This window comes from Lissotriton helveticus, chromosome 2_1 (genome assembly GCF_964261635.1).
Source record: "Lissotriton helveticus chromosome 2_1, aLisHel1.1, whole genome shotgun sequence".
Classification (NCBI taxonomy): domain Eukaryota; kingdom Metazoa; phylum Chordata; class Amphibia; order Caudata; family Salamandridae; genus Lissotriton; species Lissotriton helveticus.
In genome coordinates this window covers 566,899,541-566,923,549 of record NC_136059.1, presented here as the reverse complement: position 1 = coordinate 566,923,549, position 24,009 = coordinate 566,899,541, and the positions used below count along the sequence as shown (strand labels likewise).

The 24,009-nt window shown below is 42.2% G+C and overlaps 1 protein-coding gene across 2 annotated transcripts in view; it reads right to left on the bottom strand.

Annotated features, from left to right (window-relative positions):
* Positions 1–24,009, bottom strand: part of CERT1 (ceramide transporter 1) — a 911,140-nt gene that overhangs the window by 310,190 nt on the left and 576,941 nt on the right. Inside the window, exons 9-11 of one of the 2 annotated variants that reach the window (XM_078675235.1) lie at positions 23,638–23,721; positions 22,559–22,651; positions 21,941–22,015 (exon numbers count right to left, since the gene is read on the bottom strand). In XM_078675235.1, coding sequence (XP_078531361.1) covers positions 21,941–22,015; positions 22,559–22,651; positions 23,638–23,721 — 252 coding nt within the window. The remainder of the gene's footprint in view (positions 1–21,940; positions 22,016–22,558; positions 22,652–23,637; positions 23,722–24,009) is intronic. The other variant, XM_078675236.1, reaches the window with a different exon arrangement.

The window sequence follows — 24,009 nt, the reverse complement described above, 5'->3', positions numbered from 1 at the left end:
GATTGAGTCGGTAGAGTGGAGTAAACTGGGATCGATTGGTGAGGAGTGGGGTATACTGCAACAGAGTGGGATCGATTGGACTAGAATGGGGTAGAGTGGAGTGTGACAGATTGCGGTAGACTGGGGTGGAGTGTGGTAGACTGGCGTTGAACGGAGTGGAGTGCAATAGATTTGAGTGGGATAGATTGGGATGGAGTGGAATGAGAATCTGAAATGGAGTAGGGTAGATTAGAGCGAATCGGAGTGGGATAGATCGGAGCAGAATGGGGTTCATTGGAGTGTAGTGGAGTATACTGGAGTGGGGTAGATTAGGGTAGACTGGAGCAGGGTAGGCTGCGTGGAGTAGGGTAGATTGGAGTTTAGTGGGATATGTGGTGTGAAGGGGCATGGAGTGAAGGGGTGCAGAGTGATGTGTCGTCAGGTAGAGGGAAGTGTTGTAGAATGGAGTGGCATGGTGTAGAGTTGAAGGGAATTTAGTGATGCAGAGTAGAGTGGCATAGTGTGGAGTATACATGGTGTGGTAGTGCACTGCCATTACAGACAATGCATCTTAAATTGAAATTACCATTATATTTATTTATTTTATATTAGTTTTGTAGAGCGCAAACCAGACCCATGAGGGTATCAGAGCGCTTTACAGGATTAAGAGGGAGGAATACAAAGCGAAAGGATGGGAGGGATCACATTGGGAAAGCTAGGGATACATTGTACCGAAGGAGCATGCAGTCTAAAGTCCAAGCTATATGTGGGATAAAATTAAAGCAGGAAGATAAAAAGTACAAGGGGGCTGCATTATACAGGAGGTGCACGCCGTCAAAGGTCCGAGCTACATGTGGGATAAAAATTAAAGCAGTTAAAAATGAAAGCAGGTAGGTATAATATACAAGCAGTGTCAGCTCTTGGGGGGATGCCCTGGAGTGCAGAAAAATGTATTATCGGTGGAGGCCGTGGATAATGCCGAGGTGGAGAGAGGAACAGTCGATGAGGTCATTGAAAAGTATTCATTAGAGGAGGTATTTTCCCATTAAGAACATTTCGGTCTCCTTCTTAAAGTGTGCCAAGGACAGAAGTCTTCTGATGGAGGGTGGGAGAGAGTTCCAGATTCTTGGTGCGACCCCAGAGAAAGGCCCGATTGTAGGTTTTTTTCTTCCGGAAGCGTGCTGGTTGCGACAGCAGGTCTTTGGAAGATTGGGAGTTTCTGGCTCCTCCAGATATCACAAGTTTATGTGTGAGAAATGTAGGGGAATTATAGTACAGAGCTTTGTGAGTAATGCAGGCCAGTTTAAATTGTATTCTGGCCTCTAGGGGAAGCCAGTTCAGAGCTTTGAGGTGGGGAGAGATGTGGTCAAATTTGTTTGAGCCCGTTAGGAGTCTGGCGGCAGTGTTAGACAGGCTTTCAATGGGGCCAGAGAGTTCTTGGGTAGCCCTGCAAGAGTAGAGCATCCATATTCAAGTCTGGAAATGACTAGGTGCTGCAGTTTTACGGTCGGACGCATCGAGGAAGGGTTTTAGGTTTCTTAGGTAGCTCAGGTGGAATCTAGCATTATGGCCATAGAGTTTATATGGCATTGCATATTCAGGCTGCCGTCAAGGGTTACTCCAAGGAATTTCGCCGAGTCAACAATGGTAGGAGGGCAGTTTAGTGCAGTGATGATCTTGATCCATTCTTGGATGTCTGGATTGGGTTTACGTGGGGAGATCAGAAGATTCGGTTTTAATTTTGTTGAGTTTCAGCTGGTTGGCAGTGAGCCAATGGACTGTCAGTTTCAGGGCCTCGTTTAGGGAGAGAATATCCTCAGGAGAAGAGATTTTTATGTAGACCTGTGTATCGTCTGCTTACAGAAGGTAGGAGATGTTGGCGGCACGAAGCCCCTCGGTGAAGGGTTCAAGGTAAAGGTTGAAGAGGGTGGGGGAGAGGGTTGATCCTTGGGGAACTCCAACAGAAACCGGAGAGGGGGCAGATAGATCACCGTTGATGAGGACTGTCAGCAGTTTTGGAGGAAAGATCTAAACTATTCAAGGATGGTGCCATCCAATCCCATCCTGAGTCTGAGGCGTTCTAGGACAATTCCGTGGTTCACCGTATCAAAGGCGGAGGAAAGGTCTAGAAGGAATAGGAGACAGGTTTTGCCTAGGTCTAGGGCTTGGAGGGCATCATCCACAATGTGGAGGGTGGTTTCGGTGCTAAGAGCAGTATGTTCTGGTAGGCAGGGTCCAGTTGCCAGGGAGCAGTTCTGATGGTATGTGCAGGTAGCCTAGCAGTGAGTTCAGGTGGGCTGAGGACTGGTAGGAGGCGAGCTATTGGGATGGAGTGAGAAAGGCTTGGTCGATCCGCATCCATATGGGAGGGGCTAGCTCGACCAGAGTTCTGGGCCAAATTATGCATTTCCATACAGTGTTGTGAACCCTAGCGGGTGTTACAGTAGGCCGGTAGCAGGGGGTAAGGGTTTAGGGACGCTTCTGGTGGCATGTGCTGGAATCGTGATGGTGGGGCTGGGTTGACATGTGAGGTGGGCCCTAGGGGGAGTTTCGGAGTTCAACGGAACGGGGATCCCTAGGACGTCTAGGTTCTGTGGTAAGGGCGCGCAGTGGATGGCATGCGTGGGTGATAGGGTGACAAGGCCGGGTCGCCAAATGACTAGGTCACTAGCAGGAGTGGTTGGTGAGGGGCCAGGTATACTTGGCGAAGTGGGCACGAGGAGGGCATGTTTTTTAAGGAGGGTTAAGAGGTCCGCACATTTGATGAGGTTTTTGGGAGGCCCTTGAATCGGGATAGTGCCGCTATTGAATAAGGTGATGGTAGGTCTGCACGCATATTTGCAGATGGAGTGTGAACTTTTTTCCGTGAGGCATGTTCCTAGTTTCTTGTACTTTGAGGAAGCTCGAGAAGGCATTACGCCAGCGAGATGGTTTCCTGGAATGGAAGATGAGGTTGTTAGTGCCCTGGTTTAGGCAGAGCCGATGGTCAGATATCAGTGTCTCCGAATGACTTTTCAGGATAGAGTGTTTAAGGGTTTTGGAGAGATTTGGAGGGTAGATAAAAGTGTAATAATTGGCTCCCGTGGAGGTCAAGCAGGGCTCAGCCATGCTGGGGAGAGTGATGATGTTGCAGCCCCAGTGGTCTGTTTGCGTGGCGAGATGAATCCGCAGGTCTGCCCTACAATCAAGGTTTGCCTACGGAAGGTACTACCGCGACAGGATAGCCTGCCTTAGATGTGTAGCGAAAAACAACGTGCAAGGGCAGGTGAGGTCGATCCACTTTCACTAGCTAAGAATAGTGCAAGTGGGTATGCAGAGCAGTAAGTTGAAAAAGCTGTAGAAGAAGCTGTGGAACAAAAGCCCATGATGTCCAGATGACCACTGTAAAAGTCCTCTTTCCGTTGTTGTAGGGGCTTCTGGCATAGTCCTCTTTCCGTTGTTGTAGGGACTTCTGGCTTCGTCCTCTCTCTGTTGTTGTAGGTGGCTTCTCGCTTCGTCCTCTCTCTGTTGTTGTAGGTGGTGTCTGGCTTAGTCCTCTTTCTGTTGTTGTAGGTGGTGTCTGGCTTAGTCCTCTTTCTGTTTTTGTGGGAGGGTTCTGGCTTAGACCCCTTTCTGTTTCTGTGGAATCAACGGAGCAGTCCTCTTTCATTTACTATGTAGGTGAGGATCAGTCCCCTTTCACTCGCTATGAATATGACAATTTAGGATATCTTCAATTATGAGATGCCAGCAGACTCACTATGAATGCATCAGTACAAGAACAGTTTAGATGGCCGGCTTCGATTAGATGGCCGTCCGTTTCACAAGTGGTTAAGTCCACCAGATAAGATTAAAGAATATGGCGAGGCGCTCACCGCTTGCTAGTATCAGGCATCACCTGCGCTCACCGTTAGTAAGGAGAGGCAGGCTGCTGTCACAGAAGCAGGTGAGCCGGTTCTTCATCAGGGCGCCGTGAGAACATAACATTAAAAAGGGGGGCGGGCTCAACCCTCAAGTCGGCAGAGATGAGGCTCAGCACCGGCATCAGAGGTGGGCTCAAACTGGCGGAGAGACGAGCAAACGAGAAAATGGCCTCAGCAGCACCAATCTCAACTCTGGCATCAGCTGCGGTCAGAAAGGAGGGCTCAACATCAGTGGCAAAGAAAGCCCAGCATCGGTATCAACTCCAGCTGGGAGAGTTGCAACATGTGGGGTCGGCTCCTCACCTGGGCACCCCGAGCTCGACTTAGGACTCGCTGGGCGACCTCCTGGCAAATTAAATCGAGGACCTGCTTCCCAACAGGGCGCCTCGGTGTCTCCTCAAGAGTCGGCCAAGATAGTCGGCGTCAGAGTGCGGAAATCTTCTCCCGGAGCTCCTTGGCGCCGGTAAGTCCAGAATCCAGATCCTTGTTTCTTAGTGAATGCAGCTTGCGGCATCCCTGTGGCATGCTGCAGCGAGAAGTGGATGGCAGGGGTTTTCGGGGATAAATACCAATTTGGTGATCCCCAACCCGGGAGCTTTGAGGCAGAGCTCCTACCAGGTGACCATCTTGCTATGCTATTTGCACAGACATACAGTTTTACTGTACACAAACCATGTGTGGAAACGTCTTCACCTAGTGATTGATGTGTTCGACCATATTCAAACATTTGTTCCCACCACAGTTCAGAAATACAATAACATTTGCTTTACTTGTACTTTCCTAATTCAGATATATTCTGAAATATATGCACAATTCATTTTTGTTGTGTGCTTCTCCTCTCACATAGGTACCCAGCAGAATTGTCACAAATTTTCTCACTTTGAAGTCAGAGAGAGAAAAGTAAACACCAAGCTCCCTCAGAATACAGAGCCTGACATTTGACCTTTGTCCCTGAATGCACAACAAAAGTGACAAGATAAGAACAAGATTTAAAGGCCTGTTTACAGAAATGATACAGTAAACAAGGGATGCTCCATGGGAGGTACGAACTCGAGCTGGACAGTCTAAAGCAAATTAAGCCTGTAAATAGAAATCAAGAAGTTGCGAGTTTCAAACTACAGAACCAATAGTAAGCAATGGGCAAAAAGCATTCGCAGGGAATCTTTCAGAATACCCACATGAAGTCTTTCCCAAACAAGACAGCTGCGCTGTCTGGAAGGGTTTGACCTAAAAACGTAAGGGGGAGGTAGAGAAAGAGTGGGTGTACACAAGGATGCATCACTTATCTCAAAATTAAAAACACACAAATAGTACGTCTGGTCAGAGGGATCATATTGCAGTAGCACGGGGGAAACCATACTTCGGGGGAGTATTCACAAGCACTGGCCTATATCAGTGAAACTTCCCCTTGTAAGCCATTGACTGTGAACGAACCAAAGAGAAATTTCAGAGACTATGCTAGACTTTTTGCAATAAAGGTACCATTGGGGGTTGGTCCATGTGAGCAGCCAAACCAGTCTCCCCACTATCTATATGATTTTCACAAAAATAAAGAATAACTATTACTCTGGCATATTATATACATATACATAAACACACATAAGTACAGTACTGCATTGTGTGCGAGTAGTACAGTACTAATTCTTTTACAAAGACAAAGGTCTGGCTGGACACAGATGTATTCACCTCTACTGAATAGTTTGAGTTCTGAGTCTCTAACCCAACATCTTAAGAAAGCCATGGTCTGCTAGACTTTGCTCAACCCTTTGATCATGTGCTAAAGGAGGTGTACTTAGTTTTGGGATAACCAGTAAGGCTACGTTCCCAGGACACCAGTGCTTAAAAAAAAGGCTCAAATTGTTACAATCTAGGCCCAGTTACCCTCGATTGCACTGGGATTCCTGAAAATGGCCCCCAAAAGTTGCTTTATTCAATTTTCCCTTGCACTCTTCCCAGTTGGCAACTGGCTCCCTGTCCTATGTGTGGGTGTGTATCTGTGTGGACTTCTAGCTCACGGCAAATTGGAAGTTATAATGGGGAACGTTTTAGTGTCACTGTAGGTTAAGGGTCCACATTAAAAGTGGAAGAAGGAGTAGGAAGATAATGCTTCTCCAGGTGCCACATTATTATTTAAATTCAGGTTATAGAAAACAAAAGCGAACCGGTTTGTATCTGTCCTCCTTTATCTGCTTACCAAAGATTAAGTTTACATTGGCCACAAGAATGGGATTGGACGGAGCACACAAGTTGATAGTTGCTGTGCTTGAACCTGCCACAAGCATGGTTACATTGTATGTCTTTGTTCTACTGTCAGGCTGTGGTTGTGTGCTCTTTTCTGATGGTGGTAGTAAAATGTTATTTGAGAGTCAGTTCGTTAAAGACTACCTCATGAGAGAAAAGGAGTATGAAGAATCGTAACTTTGGCGCCCTTAGATCTGTCTATAATGTTTGACAATCTGGATTACAGTCTGTTGTTTAATTTGTAGGAGACTGGAGTCCGATGATATGCACTTCAGTAGACAGAGTAGCCTCTAACAAACAGAACAGGTGGCAGCAATACCCTATTTTCAATCCATCTTTAGTCAAATGTAATGTGAAGTGAAGCAGGTCTGATACCCACATCGTCTCCGCTTTTTCAATATCCATAATAAAATACTGCATCATTTGGTATTTGTTTCTACAACTCGAGTGGCAACAGCCTAATATATAAAAAGTTTACCAACTGCCTATCAGCCCTTTATCATAGGAGAATAACGGCAAAATACGAACTGCTTAGTGCTGGCCCCCCGAAACATGTTATGGAAAAAAAAAAGGAGCAGAAATCGGTTATGGGGTTTCAAACTTCAACTGATAAATTACTGCAATAAAGTTGAAACCATCATAGCTTTTGTAATGTTTTGGCATATATTACAACAGCAGCATTCATTTTAGCCTTCCTCATTACCAGCTGCAGAAATGTGGCTGAAATGCTCTATTCTTCACATTCGGCGATGGGAACTTCTATGCCTGTTTAAGATTACCCAACAGTGATTCTTTAAGTCTTTCCTGCATAACAGTTCATGGACAAGTGGTACCATTTTTAGGCTCTAAATTTAGTCTTTAAAGATTAAACTTCGTCCCTTCAATGAAGTTCTAGCACAAGCCCCTAGATATAATAGATACGAGATTTGTTGTTGTTTCCATTTCAGAAGATCACCTTATGGAATGGACTTCCTCTGGTCTGATGATCCTCAACAGACCATTTTAGATTAAGGCACTTATTATGTAGTGTAGCTCCTATTTTCCCAATAGGCTCTGCGCATTGGAATAGTACCTACAGCAGTAAAGGCCTAGACCAGACGTTAACTAGGTCTACTACTGTCGATACTAGACTTAATTTTTGGGTTTGCCAGCTAAGCTCAGAGTTCGCTAGAAACTTTCTCGAATGTTCAAGGAAGGATTAACTCCCCTGATTAGACAAGAAGGGATTTAGTTTCTGACAACCATAGAACATGACAACTTTGCTCTCCCCTAATCAAGAGTCAATCTCAAGAGTCGTGTGAGCACAAGGCAATTATTTTACTCAGTCAGTACGTGCATTCTTAGTCTCATCAGAATGTAGAGAAAAGGAAGAGACGGGCGTGTTCAATAAAAGATGTTATTTATTGATCAGTCTCTTTTCTCGTACAAGAGAAATGGATCGATATTATTGCAATACTTATAGTTAAGTAAAGTGCATACATTAAAAGCAATAGTATAGAATAATACTGTAAAAACATTGATATGGTTTCTGAGCTATATGATGTTTTAAAATGATTAAAATATATTTACATACACATATACATTTGACTAAACGTACTCAACTGGTGTTTCTAAATACGCCTACCCCGTGTACCTGACCTAAGTCTAATGCGTGGGCGGGAATAGAAAGTTACAGTTTAAGTTAAGTTTGTTTTTGCCAAGTGAATAACTAAAGAATTCTCTGTGAGGGGTTATTCAGTTCTGTACCTGGAATTTAGGATGGATGAGGAATGGTATCTCTTTCTCTGCTCTCGATATTCCAGGCTGCCTGCGAGGGCTACCCGGAAGCGCCGGTGCTGGGTCTCTCGGCTTGAGATAGCAGCGCGTCTCTCAGCGCGTCAGGAAGGCGGGGCTGCTGCCAGCGGGGTCTGCTTCTGCTCTCGGCTTCGGCAAGTATGGCTGCTCCGTCTTGTCACCACGCGTGTGTTTGCATAGGGCAAGGTCGGCAATATTTATACCTTAAAGGTGCCGGGATTGACGTAAGGATGGACATAGGTACGTCAATAAAGATGTCATACGACTTGCTCGTTAGCACATTCTTTACTAAAGTTCTCTGTGAAATCAAAACAATGGCCGCACGGATTATCCAGGTTGTCATAGGTTTGATTTGTTATGAGAACGTCGTATGCCTTATCAGGGGCTGGAGGAATGTCGCTTGTCTAATTAGATCTCAAGCGTTATGACCTAATCAGATAACACGTTCCTGTGCCGGAGTGTGACTGCGTCAGATAACGGTATCTGCATCATGGGGGATTTCTTGCCTCATGGGCTGACTGTTAGTTAACTAGATAGTTAGTTTAACCAGAATAGGGTCAGGAATAGGGGGATCGATTCAGAACCTATAGAAATACACGACACCCACTCCACGCTAACTATGGTCATATCTACTAATCTATGCATAGTATAACATAGTACAACATACTATAGAGTATAGTGTATACCTTACCACCCCAAAATACATAAATGCATTTCGAAATTTTCAAATATACTGAAAAATTGCAGTCATATATATTGTATGCACTTAAGCTATGAATTAAATGCAAAAGTAAACACGCATTTTTATGTATTATTGCTCTTTGGTATTTGAGTAGTACACATGAAATGGCTCTTAATATAGCTATACAGAAAGGAAAGTCGAGACCATTTCATCACATAATAAAATATTTGTGAACATACCAGCGGGCAGCTAAAGTCTATATAAAGTATCTAAAAATAGAAATCTTAGTTCTCTAGGAATAGTTTCTTACTTTAAGCAGAAGATCAGTGTCCCGGGAAAAAATATGTAGAAAAATATTTTAAGGGGCATGCTGAAAAGAGTTGCTGTCCGTGAACTGGATTGTAATTGTTCATGTGACTTTATCTTTTAAAAGTTGAAGGCCGAATTCAGGGAACGCCGTGTGCGAGTTTACTCAAAAGTCTCTATTTCTGTTCCGGAGAGAACATCATATCATTCAGGCTTTCGAAAAAACTGTCAACAGCTTCATGGGAAAGTTCCACTAAGTCGGAAATAGGTGTAACCATGCATTCATGCGCATGATTGTCTGCATTGACATTCTGATTTGCATTGCTGACAGAAGGTCGTACCTGTTCGATGCTGCTTTCATCTTGAACTTCACTACTCTTCAATCGCAGTGGTGAAGATTCCAGGAATGCCGTCATCAGGATTGGCAGCCTTTGAGGGCAGCACAAAGCGTGAACCTTGGTAGGAACCAACAGTGTATCTGCATCCACCGGCGCATCCGATTGTAGCGTCAGACAGGTGTCTAACACGCATTCTTCTCCGCATAGCAGACACCTTAGTACAGGTAAAACACACCTTTGCCAGATTGGTCGAAATGATAGAAACCAAGTCATGTTTAGGTCTCTAAGCCGGGAGAGTCCCAGGATTTTTGATATCCGGTCCCGGTATCCAATGGCTAGGATCGTATCTTCCATTGTCGCGAGAGTTTGATCTGTGACATGGGTTGCCATAACGAAAAATAAGGACTAGGAATAGGATTCCTGCAATTAGTCCCAGGATCAGGGGAAGTCCGCCAAAAATCGAATGGACGAAATCTGGAAAAATACCCAGTATGGCTTTGAATGGTGTTAATGCCATCGAAAATACTGTCTTAAATACCTTTGAGACCCCAGTGGTATCAGAAATACTTAAGATTTCGCTCAGGATTTCCGCGAAATGTACGGGGGGATTGGTTGATAATAATGTATGTATCTCTGCAGTCGTCCTTGCGACTTGTAGATCATACGTTTCTTTTGATGACGTGAGCCTTGTAGGCGTCTGAAGAAGCACTGTTTTCATTCTGCTTAAAGTGTCTATTCGAATAGAAGTAATTTTCAAACTGGGCCATGCCCTTGCCTCCCTGTCTGGAAAGGAGCTGGGGAATAAAGAACGTCCACAGCACTTGACCTTCGCCGTTGTTGTTACTAGATAAGGAGTCCCGGGCATAAGACTGCAACATCTGCGGTCTACAATAAGAATGTAACTCCCATTATAGAGTCTTTGAAAGAATGGTTCTATTTCAGTTGCAGGTGCGCCTTGCTGGTGACATGAAAGGTTGTATGAATTCCCTTCACAGGCTCCGTGCAAACTAATACCGTTACACAGAAGTGTGCCGCTTAGTGACATAGCACAATTGTTGCCACTAAGAAACACTTTCTGTCCTTTATTACTGACACATGCATGTGAATAGGGCAGGTTCCAAGTTGTTTTAAGGTACCCCTTTCCCAATTTCTCGTACATGCCAGCCTGTATATATTTTTGGCAGTATTGAAACCTGAAGGTTGAGATTGGAATATTTATGATTCCGTGGATTATCCATTCACTGACAGGTCGTTCTGACATTGTCAACGGTAATCTTTCTAGTTTTTCAATGCTCAAGATTGTATAATCAGCACCCTTCTGTGCCATACCGATTTGTCTATCAGTAAGGTTAAAGATTTGGAATAGTGACGTTGTGTTGATTAAACGCCAAGGCACATAGCCTGAACGCAGATTTTGTAACGTCCAGCCAAGCTGTACAATAGAACGCAATTGTGACTGACCATGTTGTAATAACAGTAAGTCTTGCGATAGTATATCGATTGCTGAAGACACAATGCTGTCCAATGAAAAAATTCTGGAGGACAGAGTCATTAACCCATTGTCCACTACAGAAAGTGATTTTTCCAAATTGATACGGTCAATTTCCCGTATTCTTTCTGCTGTTTCAATTTGAGTAACCTTCCAGGCCTCATTGTATGCTGCATATACAGAGGCTGCTATGAAACGCTTTTGACGCTGTTTGCGTGGTCCCAGTATGAAATCACGCAAGTCAGCACCATCAGTAAGTAAAGTTAGGTGTTGCTTAATTTCAGGCAGTGTGGAAGTCTGTAGCCATTGAAGGCATAATTTGCCCACACTGTAGGTTGTTATTATCCCTGGGTGATGTCTTTGGGGATATCTAGGGTCTGGCCTTGTCATTATGAAACCCTGTGTTTTATTCAGGAATCTATCTTGACAGTGATTTGTATCTGTGGGCCAGATCAACCATTGTTTCCAATCAGGATGTGTTCTGTTTTGGTTAAGTATATGGTTTATGTCTATTCCTTCATCTGTTTCAGAGCTATTGCTAAACATTGTTGGCTTTGGAATAGACGGGTTATTTAAATCTTTGATTTTGGCTAAGCCAAGACAGGTGGTTTGTTGAACAGTGTCATTTAAAAATATCATTTGTTCTGGGATCATGCAGGCTCTGAACAAAGCTTCTAAACCCTGCACTTGCCATTCTTTTGTACCCCAAACACTTTTCAAATCAACATTTTTGTCCCAATAATCAAATCCAAAAGTATTCATCTTTTCAAAGAATATGTCTGAATATATCAATTTTGTGTTGGTTATCATGGTTTTCATCCCTGTCTTGTTTGACAATTTATAATAAAATGTTTCAGCATTACTAGTGTTAAAACCTTGAAAGTATGAATATTTGTCATAAACGGTTCTAGAGCTCCCTTTTGGAGGTGTAGCACAATGTTCCCATTGATTATAATTTAAAACATTTCTTGGTTGTGCAGATTTATGCAAAAAACTGTTACCATAATGGTTATAGCAATACATACTATCATAATTTGTAGAACCTTGCAAATAATCATGTTTTGTAAATTTAGCAGACATTACTAAGTCAGACATCATATTGTTTATACTTTCAAAGTCCCAATCATCAGCAAATGAGTTTGGTTTTGCAAAGTCACTCAAGGAGATCTTGATTTGGTGTGGATATTTCAGGATCTCGACCGGACCATAAATTTCATAGTCAGTGTTGTCCCAGGCTACCCCACCAGGTATTGGAATTGCTGTGAAGTTGGCTGAAGAAAGTTCTGAAGAAAGTTCTCTTTTCTCGACGTGTGAAGATGTGTGTGGTTTGAGGACCAAGTTGATGTTCTGACTTGCTGTGTCCATTTTAGCATATTTTCCCTCAATGAAGCGTCCCAAAGTAAATACCATGATGAGCCAAAGTATGAGGATAAATGCACCAAAACCCACCCAAAATTCAATCCATGGGGAAACCAGATATGTTTCTTTCAGTTGTTTCAAAAGTTCCTTAGCTTTGTCTTTAAAGGATTTTGATGATGGCTGTGTCTTTTGTTCGCTGAAACCTTCAGAGGAATCATCGAAGTTGATGAAGTAACCAGATGCAGTTCTGTCAATTGTTCCAATTGGTTCAGGATTTTTGTTTCTTGCATTTTCACTTGGAACTTCATTGTAGATTGGTGTGTCTCTGCTAAATGTTTTTATTTGGGTTTTCAGGGGTCTTAGTTCTATTGCATTGTTGCATAGTCCTTGTTGTTCTTCTGTAGGCGTTTCGAATGTGATGAGCCTCTTTGATAGGACCTCTGTACTGGTAGCAAACCTTGGTGTTCTGCTACTTATTGGGAGTCCACTTGGCCTACTGTTTGTTATTGGCCACATGTTGTGGTTTTACCAGGTCGATGGATACAACTCGGTTCTCCTTTTTTCCAGCAAGTGGCGGTAGTACAACTGATCTTGTCCCGTTGACAGACAAGACAGGAACTGCTTTTCTGTAAGAAGGCCCAAATTCCTTCTTTACCGCGATCTTCTCCCTGACTAGATCCCCGACTTTTGGAATCCAGACAGGTCTTGCTGGGACAGGTGGTGATTCTTCAGTGGTTGTTGGCTGTTGTTTCAACTGTATGTTGCTCAGGTCTTTTCTTGTTTTGTTTAAGTCCTGCAAAATAGCCAAACGGTCTTTGACATCAAAGATTTTTTCTATTACCACTGAAGTCTGACTATCAAGGTCAGAGATCAACATCCTAGTTCCGAATAATAATTCGTACGGACTGAATCCCTTCAGAGAATTTCTTGGCAAGTTATTTAGACTACGTTGGACACTTATTAGATGTTTGACCCACCCAGCTCCCGAACCTAATATCCTTTCTATTATAGATTGCTTTCTGCCTTGGTTTTTTCTTTACACCATCCCATACCCTCAGGAAGGAAGTGAGAAGATTCCCGCTGGGCTGTGCTCATTTGGCCATGTTTCCCCCCCAGGCTGGTTTGCCTGAGTGAAAGAAATGGTCGAACGTAGCATGCTCTTAGCGTATATGCCATTTAGACTCGCGAATCTTGTATAATAGTCCGGACGTCAGCCGAGTGCCGTGGATCTACATTATAAGTGGAAACTAGCCTGTATATGTTAATCGCAAGCCATTCTTTTTGCTGGTAATATTATCTGCCTTGATTCGACGAGGTATTAAACTGCTTCTCTCCCCTCTGCGATCTCTGTTGCAGTTTGGGCAGTTTTTTACAAACATGGTGTAGTGCAGGCTCATGCCTGGCCACCAGTACCGTGATTGTAATTCTTCCAGAGAATCTTTTAATTTAAGGTGTCTGAGACCCTCGCCCATGTGTGCGTCTGCGATTAACAAGTTTCTCCTGTCCATGTTTGGAATCACTCTATCCCCCACTCCAGGGATTCGAGCAAAAGGGACGGAGTTTGCATCGATTATGTATGTATAATTGAGTGGATAGTTGATCGGTAACGCTGAGCAGTCGCCTTTTGATGACGTTTTCACCGCCAGCAATGTTTCACCGTCAATGTATTTTAATGTACGCTTTTTTCGATCTACGGGAGCCGATTTAGTGGCTGCCGCTGCGGCTGTTTCAGCCAATGAATTCCCTACAACGTGAACGCCATCACGTTGATGACTCAGTGAGTGTGTCACGTGAGTCTTTGGTAGTTCTTTTTTCAAAAGAGCTACTTGTTCCCAGAGCAGTCTCTGTTTTATTGGTGCATCTGTGTCATCTTTGTAACCGTTCTGAATCCATGTCTGCAAATCCTTGTTATATGCTTTGACGCAGTAATATGAATCTGACACTATAAGTGTCGGGAATTCGCGATCCGCATTATCTAGCGCCATTTTCAAAGCTATTATTTCAGTTTGTAGTTCTGAATTAGTTTCTACTGAGTGTGATTTTGTTAATAGAGGTCTTAGTTTACCTCCGCGCCACACTTCTTTTGTAATCTCACATGTGGGATTGTATGCATGTTCTCCCCAAACGGAGGGTTGAGCATGTCCGTCTGTATAGATTACACAGGCGTAATGTCGTAGAGGCAGAATGTCGATTGGCAGAGGATACGTCTTTTCATATTTTAGATTTTTTAATTCTTCTAGTTCTCAAAAAATTGTCAACCAGGCTATACTTGATAATTCATATCCTTCGTATAGAATTTTTAGATGGGCAATTCTGGATTTTTTGAAGTTGAATTTGTAACCCTCTGCAGCGAACCCAAGTATTATGGTGTTCACTCTTTTCAAGTGAGTCTCCAAGTCATCATCTGTTAAGTAAATGTCATCGACATAAGATAATGCTTCATCATCATATAGTTGTAGTAATTCTGTTACTCTCGCTGAGAATACCCCTGGGCTGTTCTTGTACCCCTGGGCTAACCGACAGAATTGTTTTTGAGTGCCATTTACTGAGAATGCAGTTAAAGATCTGCTCTCTGGTGCTATGTTTTGACAAAAGAATCCATTGGAGATGTCCAAGGTTGTTTTGTATTTTTTGCGCACTATGTTATTCATTAGTGCAGCACTGTGTGAGTTTTGCACTGCAAAGGTTTTGCAACATGTGTTAAGGTGTCGGTAATCCAAAACTAGACGGTACGAATTGTCTGGTTTGGAGACCGGAAACAAAGGATTGTTCATTTGTGAGGTGCAAGTTTCAATCACCCCCTGGTATTCTAGCTGGTCTAGTATTTCATTTACCTGTTTTTTAGCTTCTTGCTTAATTGGGTACTGCCTTTGTGCAGTTGGTTGTGATTTTAACTGGATTTTGTGAGGAGGAGAATCCTCATCCCATCCTACATGATTTTTATATAAAGCAGGTGCTAAGGCCACTGCCCACTTTCTAGCAAGTGTGTATTTTTTATGAATCGGTATTTGATTCGAGAAGGCAGGCATAATTACCTCTTCGCCATGAGGGCACTCCCTGACAAATTCTGGTGGCCAGTCTTTTTCAGCTAGAAGGATGTCATAGCCCTTGGATAGGTTATCCCAAAATAGTCCCCTTATTTTCCTAGTCTTATCTCCCTCTATACGTAATGTTATCTCGTATATCTTGTGGGGCTTGCTAACTCTGGTATCTGCAGTTTCCACTTGAAGGTATTCATTCGTGTCCACTGTCTCCAGATGATTCATAAGGACTTTGCGAGCTATGCTCACCTCTGCTGCGCTGTCTAGCATTGTCTGAGCCCACTCTCCGTTTTTCAGTTGTGTCCTCAGTATTCTCGGCATTGTTAACTACCTTGATACTGGCTACCTTCTTTTTTGGAAATTGTAATTTCTTTTTCAGTTGAGCAGGTTCCTTGTCTTTGGACTTGGCGTGCTCTTCTGATCGTCCTCTTCTTTCCGATTTCTGCGAGGAATTCTGAAAAGATTGAGAGGGACGTGTATCAATGTCTTGATATCTATCAGGTTTTTCAATATTATCCCTATTTCTAAGGTTATATCTATTCCCAGAGGGGTCACTCTGGGGTGACCTTTGTCTTGGGTTTGGAGATTTCTCTCTTCGCCTAGGCGACCTTCCTCTGGACTGGAATTTCTTTTCTTTAGGATTGGATTGTTTGTTTCCATCCCAGTTCTTTTTTGGTGAATTATTATTATTGTTTAAAAACATTTTTTCTGGACTTGTAGTCAGTTGCGGTTTTACTGGTATTCCACCTAGACTATCTCTGCCTAGTTCTTCATAGGATTTTTCTATGATTCTGGCAATTTCAGCTGGTTGGTCTGCTATATCTGTCTCTTTTAACCTCTGGCGGATCGCCACGTTTGCTGCTTCACCCTTTATGTTGGCTAGTAATATAGCCGAGACCTGCTTGAAGTCTTTCAGTAATTTCATACCAAGAGTTAAAGCAGGTTCTGGACCGTATTCATCTTGAATTTGTTTAAGCACATCTGGTATTACCGAAATGGATGGAACACCGTGCGTTTTTGTGTAGATGGAAGCAAAGACTGTACCCCAAGTGTCACAGTCCTCAATGTGTGGTGCGATTCCCATTGGGAGACATATAGTCAGAATCCTGTGTTTTTCCAGCGGGGTGGTGTCAGGAAACACCGTCTCTATTTGGGTAATTTTCTGTGCCAACCAGAATGGTATCTGTTCCCGTTTAGCTGGAACTTTACCTAGGCAGGATTGGATGTTCTGTGGTGTAATTTTATTTGTGTTCCCCTGGTGTGGGGTCAGCTGTGGTAGTTTAATCGCTGGCTGAATTGTTGAAGTCCGCATTACATACTGAACTAATTGTCTATGAATTTTTAGTAATTGTTTCAGCTGTGTTAATAATTCAGCTGCAGGCATCCTATCGATGTCTGGATGTGGTGTGTATCCGGCTAGGACCGGCCACGTTGCTCCTGGTCTTCCTAAAGGACCGAGCCTTGTAATGTGATTATTGTGTTTTAGGGCGCCATCAAATAAGAGCAAATGCTCTTGGAATTTGAGTGGTACTTCCACCTCCTCGAAAGGAGTGTACGTTTCAGGAGGTTCCTCTACTTTGTAATAGTGGAAGTACTTTGTTACAGCATTTGCTGCTGGAAAATGTATCCATGTATAGTATACCTCTGTCTGCCGATATTCGTGTGCCTCAATTACGAATATGACTGTGCCACCTCTAGGTGTCAGTCCATTTTCTATAAGTTTTAAGGTTATAGATCTCCTTTTGGCGACCTGGATGAGTATTATATCCGGGTCTGCTGTTTGCATGGTAGCATCAGCATCTGCTATTTCAGTAGCTAATCTAATTGCCTCTCTTTCATCATCACTCTCTGCCATTTTACAGACAGGATGGTATTATGTTTGTTTGCAGATCAGGTTTCTTATGGAGACAGAGATTAGATGCACAATATTCTGGAACTGTTTTATCCTTCAACGTTGACTTGACCAAAAACCATACATAGGAGTTCCCTCCTGCGAGGTTTTGGAGGATGTAACCTTTCACCCACTCCAGACGTCTTTGGAGTATTTGGGAAAAGGGGTCTGAGTGAGAAAGCACGACTGAGTTACTCTAAATGTCTTACGTTAGTTTTATCGCCCTTTCCAAACGCGTTGGGCGCCATGTAGTGTAGCTCCTATTTTCCCAATAGGCTCTGCGCATTGGAATAGTACCTACAGCAGTAAAGGCCTAGACCAGACGTTAACTAGGTCTACTACTGTCGATACTAGACTTAATTTTTGGGTTTGCCAGCTAAGCTCAGAGTTCGCTAGAAACTTTCTCGAATGTTCAAGGAAGGATTAACTCCCCTGATTAGACAAGAAGGGATTTAGTTTCTGACAACCATAGAACATGACAACTTTGCTCTCCCCTAATCAAGAGTCAATCTCAAGAGTCGTGTGAGCACAAGGCAATTATTTTACTCAGTCAGTACGTGCATTCTTAGTCTCATCAGAATGTAGAGAAAAGGAAGAGACGGGCGTGTTCAATAAAAGATGTTATTTATTGATCAGTCTCTTTTCTCGTACAAGAGAAATGGATCGATATTATTGCAATACTTATAGTTAAGTAAAGTGCATACATTAAAAGCAATAGTATAGAATAATACTGTAAAAACATTGATATGGTTTCTGAGCCATATGATGTTTTAAAATGATTAAAATATATTTACATACACATATACATTTGACTAAACGTACTCAACTGGTGTTTCTAAATAGGCCTACCCCGTGTACCTGACCTAAGTCTAATGCGTGGGCGGGAATAGAAAGTTACAGTTTAAGTTAAGTTTGTTTTTGCCAAGTGAATAACTAAAGAATTCTCTGTGAGGGGTTATTCAGTTCTGTACCTGGAATTTAGGATGGATGAGGAATGGTATCTCTTTCTCTGCTCTCGATATTCCAGGCTGCCTGCGAGGGCTACCCGGAAGCGCCGGTGCTGGGTCTCTCGGCTTGAGATAGCAGCGCGTCTCTCAGCGCGTCAGGAAGGCGGGGCTGCTGCCAGCGGGGTCTGCTTCTGCTCTCGGCTTCGGCAAGTATGGCTGCTCCGTCTTGTCACCACGCGTGTGTTTGCATAGGGCAAGGTCGGCAATATTTATACCTTAAAGGTGCCGGGATTGACGTAAGGATGGACATAGGTACGTCAATAAAGATGTCATACGACTTGCTCGTTAGCACATTCTTTACTAAAGTTCTCTGTGAAATCAAAACAATGGCCGCACGGATTATCCAGGTTGTCATAGGTTTGATTTGTTATGAGAACGTCGTATGCCTTATCAGGGGCTGGAGGAATGTCGCTTGTCTAATTAGATCTCAAGCGTTATGACCTAATCAGATAACACGTTCCTGTGCCGGAGTGTGACTGCGTCAGATAACGGTATCTGCATCATGGGGGATTTCTTGCCTCATGGGCTGACTGTTAGTTAACTAGATAGTTAGTTTAACCAGAATAGGGTCAGGAATAGGGGGATCGATTCAGAACCTATAGAAATACACGACAATTAAAGAAATCTTTGAGGGTAAAGTTGGTCACTGTGAAGCCGTTTGGTTCTAGTTATAGGCAACAAAAGCTCAAAAACAACGTTTATTTTGCACAAAACGTTCCACCAACCATAAATAAATAATACAATAAATAGTACTAAGACATACAATCTTAAGTGCTTTTGTAAATAAGTTAAGAATTTCATTGCTATTAAAAAACTATTTTGTTGCGATGCAATGGATCCTTCTTGCAGCAATCAAAAATATGAAATGGCGAAGATAATCAGGGTAAAAGTGTCAGATTTACATCTTCATAAGAATTTCACCAAATTGCCTGCCTCTCCCCAACCCCAAATCTTGTCAAAATAAATAACTACTTTGCCCTTTGTATTGCATACTCACACAAAAACAGAAAATGAGACCTGGATTTAACACTATCCAAGCATTAGACTTAGCGTATTGGCTGACCACAAGAAGTCACTGCCTACTTATCAATGTATTTTAGGTAGTGTTCAAACTTCGGCACACTTTTGATAGTCAAAAATGACTGATTCCGCCTTAACCAAGTCTGATCATCCTTAGGCCATGAATCCAATTGCTGTAGGCAAATCTCACAACATTTGAAGATCATAGGCGAACGACTTCCGGGACCCTCACAGATCATCTGTGCCCATGACCAATGCGGTTGCTGATGTGTTAATAGCAGCCAATATAGTCTATGCCATATAGTTCAAAGGGAAGTCTTGTTGAGCTGAATAGAAGGCAGTGAGTAGTATCTTTGCCCAACACCTGATTGTTCCTTGACAGGACATGTGGAAAGGTCAGTACAAATGTGGTGGTATCACTAACTTGAGCAGACAGAAGGAAGCTGACCAGGTGATGATGCTGTAGGTGTTACCTCCCTGTTGATGTAGCATGTCCCTCAAAGCATTCATGTAAGAATGTAATTCTGGGGTGCTCCAAAATCTGACCCAATATAGCACTGGTATCAAACCAGTAAGGGATGCAACATCTCTCAGCTTAAGATCTATATATTAAGAGATATTCGGAGTAAGCATGGACAGCTTACGGATTCTTTTATTTCCCCCCCCAACCGATTCTAAAATCTTGTCAAAGCAATAGTATTAGGAAAACCTCAACTCTCTGCCCTGTATAGATTGTTCCAGAACCTTGCACCGTCTTAAGTGTTGATGACACTGCGCGTTCGCCCAATCTCCTAAACGAACAGTGGTAATTGCAATTTGTGAACAGAATCACATTGCTTTTACGTATCTGCTTGACCCTTTCGCTTCACAACTTTGGGGCCGTTTACAATGTTGTTTGGAAAGGCTCCGAATGGGATTCAGAATCTCAGAATCCAATTTGGAACCTATGTTTCTGACCGAATCATACACATTTCCAACCGACCGATTATGCTGCACAGAAACCGTTCTGGCTGTACGAATCGGTTCTAAAAGGCATTCGGAAAGACCAAGTCTTTCGGAGCCGAATCGTGCACCTCTATGGACACTGTTTCTGAGCGAACGATTACGATGACCGAGTCGGACAGCTGTTCTGATTTGGTCTGCCAGACACAAAACAGCTGGCGGAAACGGACTTTGTGGCCCAGAGGAAGACTCTGCTTCACCATGAGGTCTCTGGTTGGTGCCTGTGGGGGTACCCATAGGACCCCCCTGTTAAACCATGCACAGTGTGGAAGGCACCATGGGGTGCCCGCCACAGGGTACAAGGTTTTCCCCAACCACCTATTTTTTTCAATAGGAGCCTGTGTTCTCGTTTGAAACACAGGCTCCCATTGAAGTCAATGCGAGTCTGACCGAACAATGTTGGGAAGCATTGTAATCGGTCAGTCGGACTTGCAGAACCAGATTCGGTCGGAAACTATTCCGAAACCGATTCGGTCAGAAGAGTTTCTGAACGACATCGTAATCGTCCGCTTAATCTTATTCCTAGGTAGTCAAAAATTCTACAAATATTCTAAAATCCCTTTTTTCCAACTTTACAGAAACATTTAACTGCTTCTAGGGTCTAAAAGCACATATTTTGTTTTTTTCAGTACTGCAAGCAAACCCATATGCAGAAATCTAAACGTATGTAACAAAGTTTGCAGACCTGAAAATGTGCATATCACTAAAATGGTATCATCTACCAACCAAAACGTTTCTATTCTATTTCCTCCTACCTTTGGATTATTGCCTACAGTACCTTGCAAAAGATAGACTTCCCGGTTGATATTCCAAAAAGTTACTTTTTAGCAGTAATTCCCTCGACAAATCCAAGCCTATTCTGAAGTGTCAAAACAACTAGCAAATTTCAACATGGAGAGCCTTTGGTAATTGTTAGAGTTCTTTGAGAAATTTTGCGTATTGTACAAGCACTTCATGTTGCCTTCAATGTGAACAGAAATCTACTAGAGTACTTTACGATGTATAATGTCCACTGCGTTTCCAGTGTGTTCAGTACATGTCTCTGAAACAGTTTTTGCCAGATGGGTTCAGTAGTTAAATAACTCATGGTGTGCTCTTGATATCTATGCCATATAGTTCAAAGGGAAGTCTTGTTGAGCTGAATAGAAGGCAGTGAGTGGTATCTTTGTCCAAGACCTGTAGATGTTCATTTCTGATTGTTCCTTGACAGGACATGTGGAACGGTTAGTACAAATGTGGTGGTATCACTAATTTGAGCAGACAGAAGGAAGCTGACCAGGTGATGATGCTCTAGGTGCATCTTTCTTTAAATTACCTGTAACCTGAATATGAACACAAATGTTAATCAGTACATAACCTACGTTGACTATTTACCAAAGGCTATACTTGAAATTAACAGCAGCCTGTTGTGTCAGACTGGGATACATGGAAGCTTTTATACAGAAGCAGAGCCACCAGTACAGACTGTTCTGCAAGAGGCATCTCAGACAGATATATTTTACCAACTACTAAATAAAGATATGGATCCATAGTATGCCTCCAATTATGCAATAAACATATCAAGCTAATGCAGTCAGTGTGACTCATACAACCGGCAACAATACTGCCTGTACCGGACACTCAGAAGAACTTGTAAGCGAAGACTTAGTTAATTTAGAAGAATCGGGATATATTAAGGAAAAGGTTAAATAATAATACATTATACAAAAAAAACAATGTTACTTACATGCAAAGCACTTGCAGGGCCTGAAATATTTTAGTTTTTTTATTTGGTAGTATTGAGATGTTGAGGAAGGAAGAGAATCACAGCCAAAAACTAGTGTTTTACAAAAGAAGATTAGATAATGCAAAGGGAGAGATGCAGCTAATTTCATGAGCACATACAATACCTGCAAGCCGAATCTGTGATCACCAGAGGCACTGACTAAATCAATGGAAGACATACAGGAAGTACGACTAAAGGGCTACCACAGGGACAGAAAGAAAAAAACTGTGCAATGAGACTAAAGCACTGAAACAAGACATTCAGTTCACAACTTTGCTGGAATATTTGATGAAAAACAGGAAAACAAAATTTACATATTAAGTGAAAATCATAACATGCAATTTATCTGTTGAAAATATTCACACTACTCTTGGCTACAAATATGAGCCAATGTGTCATTCATATTTCAAGAATAACTTACGGAGCTACAATTTGTCAGTCCTAGGCGTGTAGTTCAGGGATTACATTAAAGTTTTAATGCAGGGATTGAAGAAGCTTCTGTCCCAAATCTTGACAAAACATATGTTTGAGACACTCACAAGGCTTTAGGTCTTCAAATACAAATGACTTGAAGAGAACACAAGCAGTGGGATGGATTTACTAGCTACCTCCACCGTGTAATGTTATCATCAACTACTTTTAAATCAATGTATGGTACCTATGATACAGTAAGCATTGGTGCGGACATTCAGCTGCTGTGCTAACAGAAATCTGTGACTATTCCGTTTAGTATTTTGCTTACCTTTTGGAAAAATCTGTGAGTTCCCACAACTGAATACACATCATTGGAAGTTGGAGATGTTGATAAATGTAGTCGGCCCTTTTCACAATGAGACTTTGAAAATAAAAATAAAAACATTATTTATGTTTCACCAATTACCTCTCCCATATGTCTTTGCTCAGTATATTAAACTGCCCAAATGTGTGTTCCCCAAAGTCGAATGTCACAAATTCAGATTCATCAGGTATGTGTCTCACAAGTTAAAGTGAGGAATTAAACAATTTAGTTTTTTCAGATAAATTGAATGCAGCCTACATTTGTCATGAGAGTATGGTTTTTAATGACAAATTCCACCGTGCAACAAAAGGAAAGAGGTGGCATGCATTTGAACAAAATTCTTCGGTGTTATCGGTGCATAAAAGCACCACTTTCTTTTGAGGGTATAAACACTTAACTACACAGGCAACGCAAGATGCAGTATTTATTAAGTTTTGAATGTGTAAGCACAAAGTATGCCCATAAGACCAACAGTCTACAGAGAGCAATGGTTTTAATATATACTAAAGAATTATGCACGTTTTGGAGACGAAGGGTGGAAAGTGATCTAGTATGACCAGTGAGGTCATACCAGTGATACGATGACTGGATGTTTTTACTTGGAAGATCTGGGGGTCGGTTGCATGGTTTTGTGGATTATTTTACATTAGTCCTCATGACAAATGTGGTCTCCAAAGCTTATCAAGACTAATCAACCGTAAGTGGGTTCAGCAAATGTGTGGGTTGACTATTAGCAGACACAGTCCTACATATGCATACGTGTAAAATACATTAACGGAAGGCTCTAGCAGCAACTCTAACAGAGCGAGGAATTGAAATTTAAACTCCAGGTGAAGCAATGTACAAGGAACTCAATTTTACCCATATCCAGCATTATTTAATTTAGGATTATGCAATATATGTCAACGTAATGTCTTATGGTTGTGTGACTTGTGATTTTAATTCTAGTTGTGCAGGCTTTATTATACCCACTACTTGCACCTAATGAATTTGTTAAGGGATAAGTTAAGCAAAATAAACAAAAAATAAAAAAAGCATAATACTTGTTCTATTTTATCTTGTCGGTCCAGAGCGGCTTCAACTGCATCAAAAAACTCTTCCTCATTAATCAGACTATTTGGTCCTTCCTGTGGCAGAAAGTAAACGAAAGCAAGTACTATTAAGAAACATTAACTTCAGGAGTCACTGCACACCAATGATTAACAATTAACAGCTGAAGTGACTTTACTTCACATGCTTTCGATTAACACTTTGAAACTAGATGGAGATTTAACCGCCCTTTAGGTTCCAAAACTAAATAAAATGACTGGTATTATTCAAAATAAAAAAAGCAAAGCAAAATACATTGATGCATTATCTTTAAGAGAAAAACACCCTGCAAAGTTTAGGGTTCACCAAAAGAGTCTGAACATTTA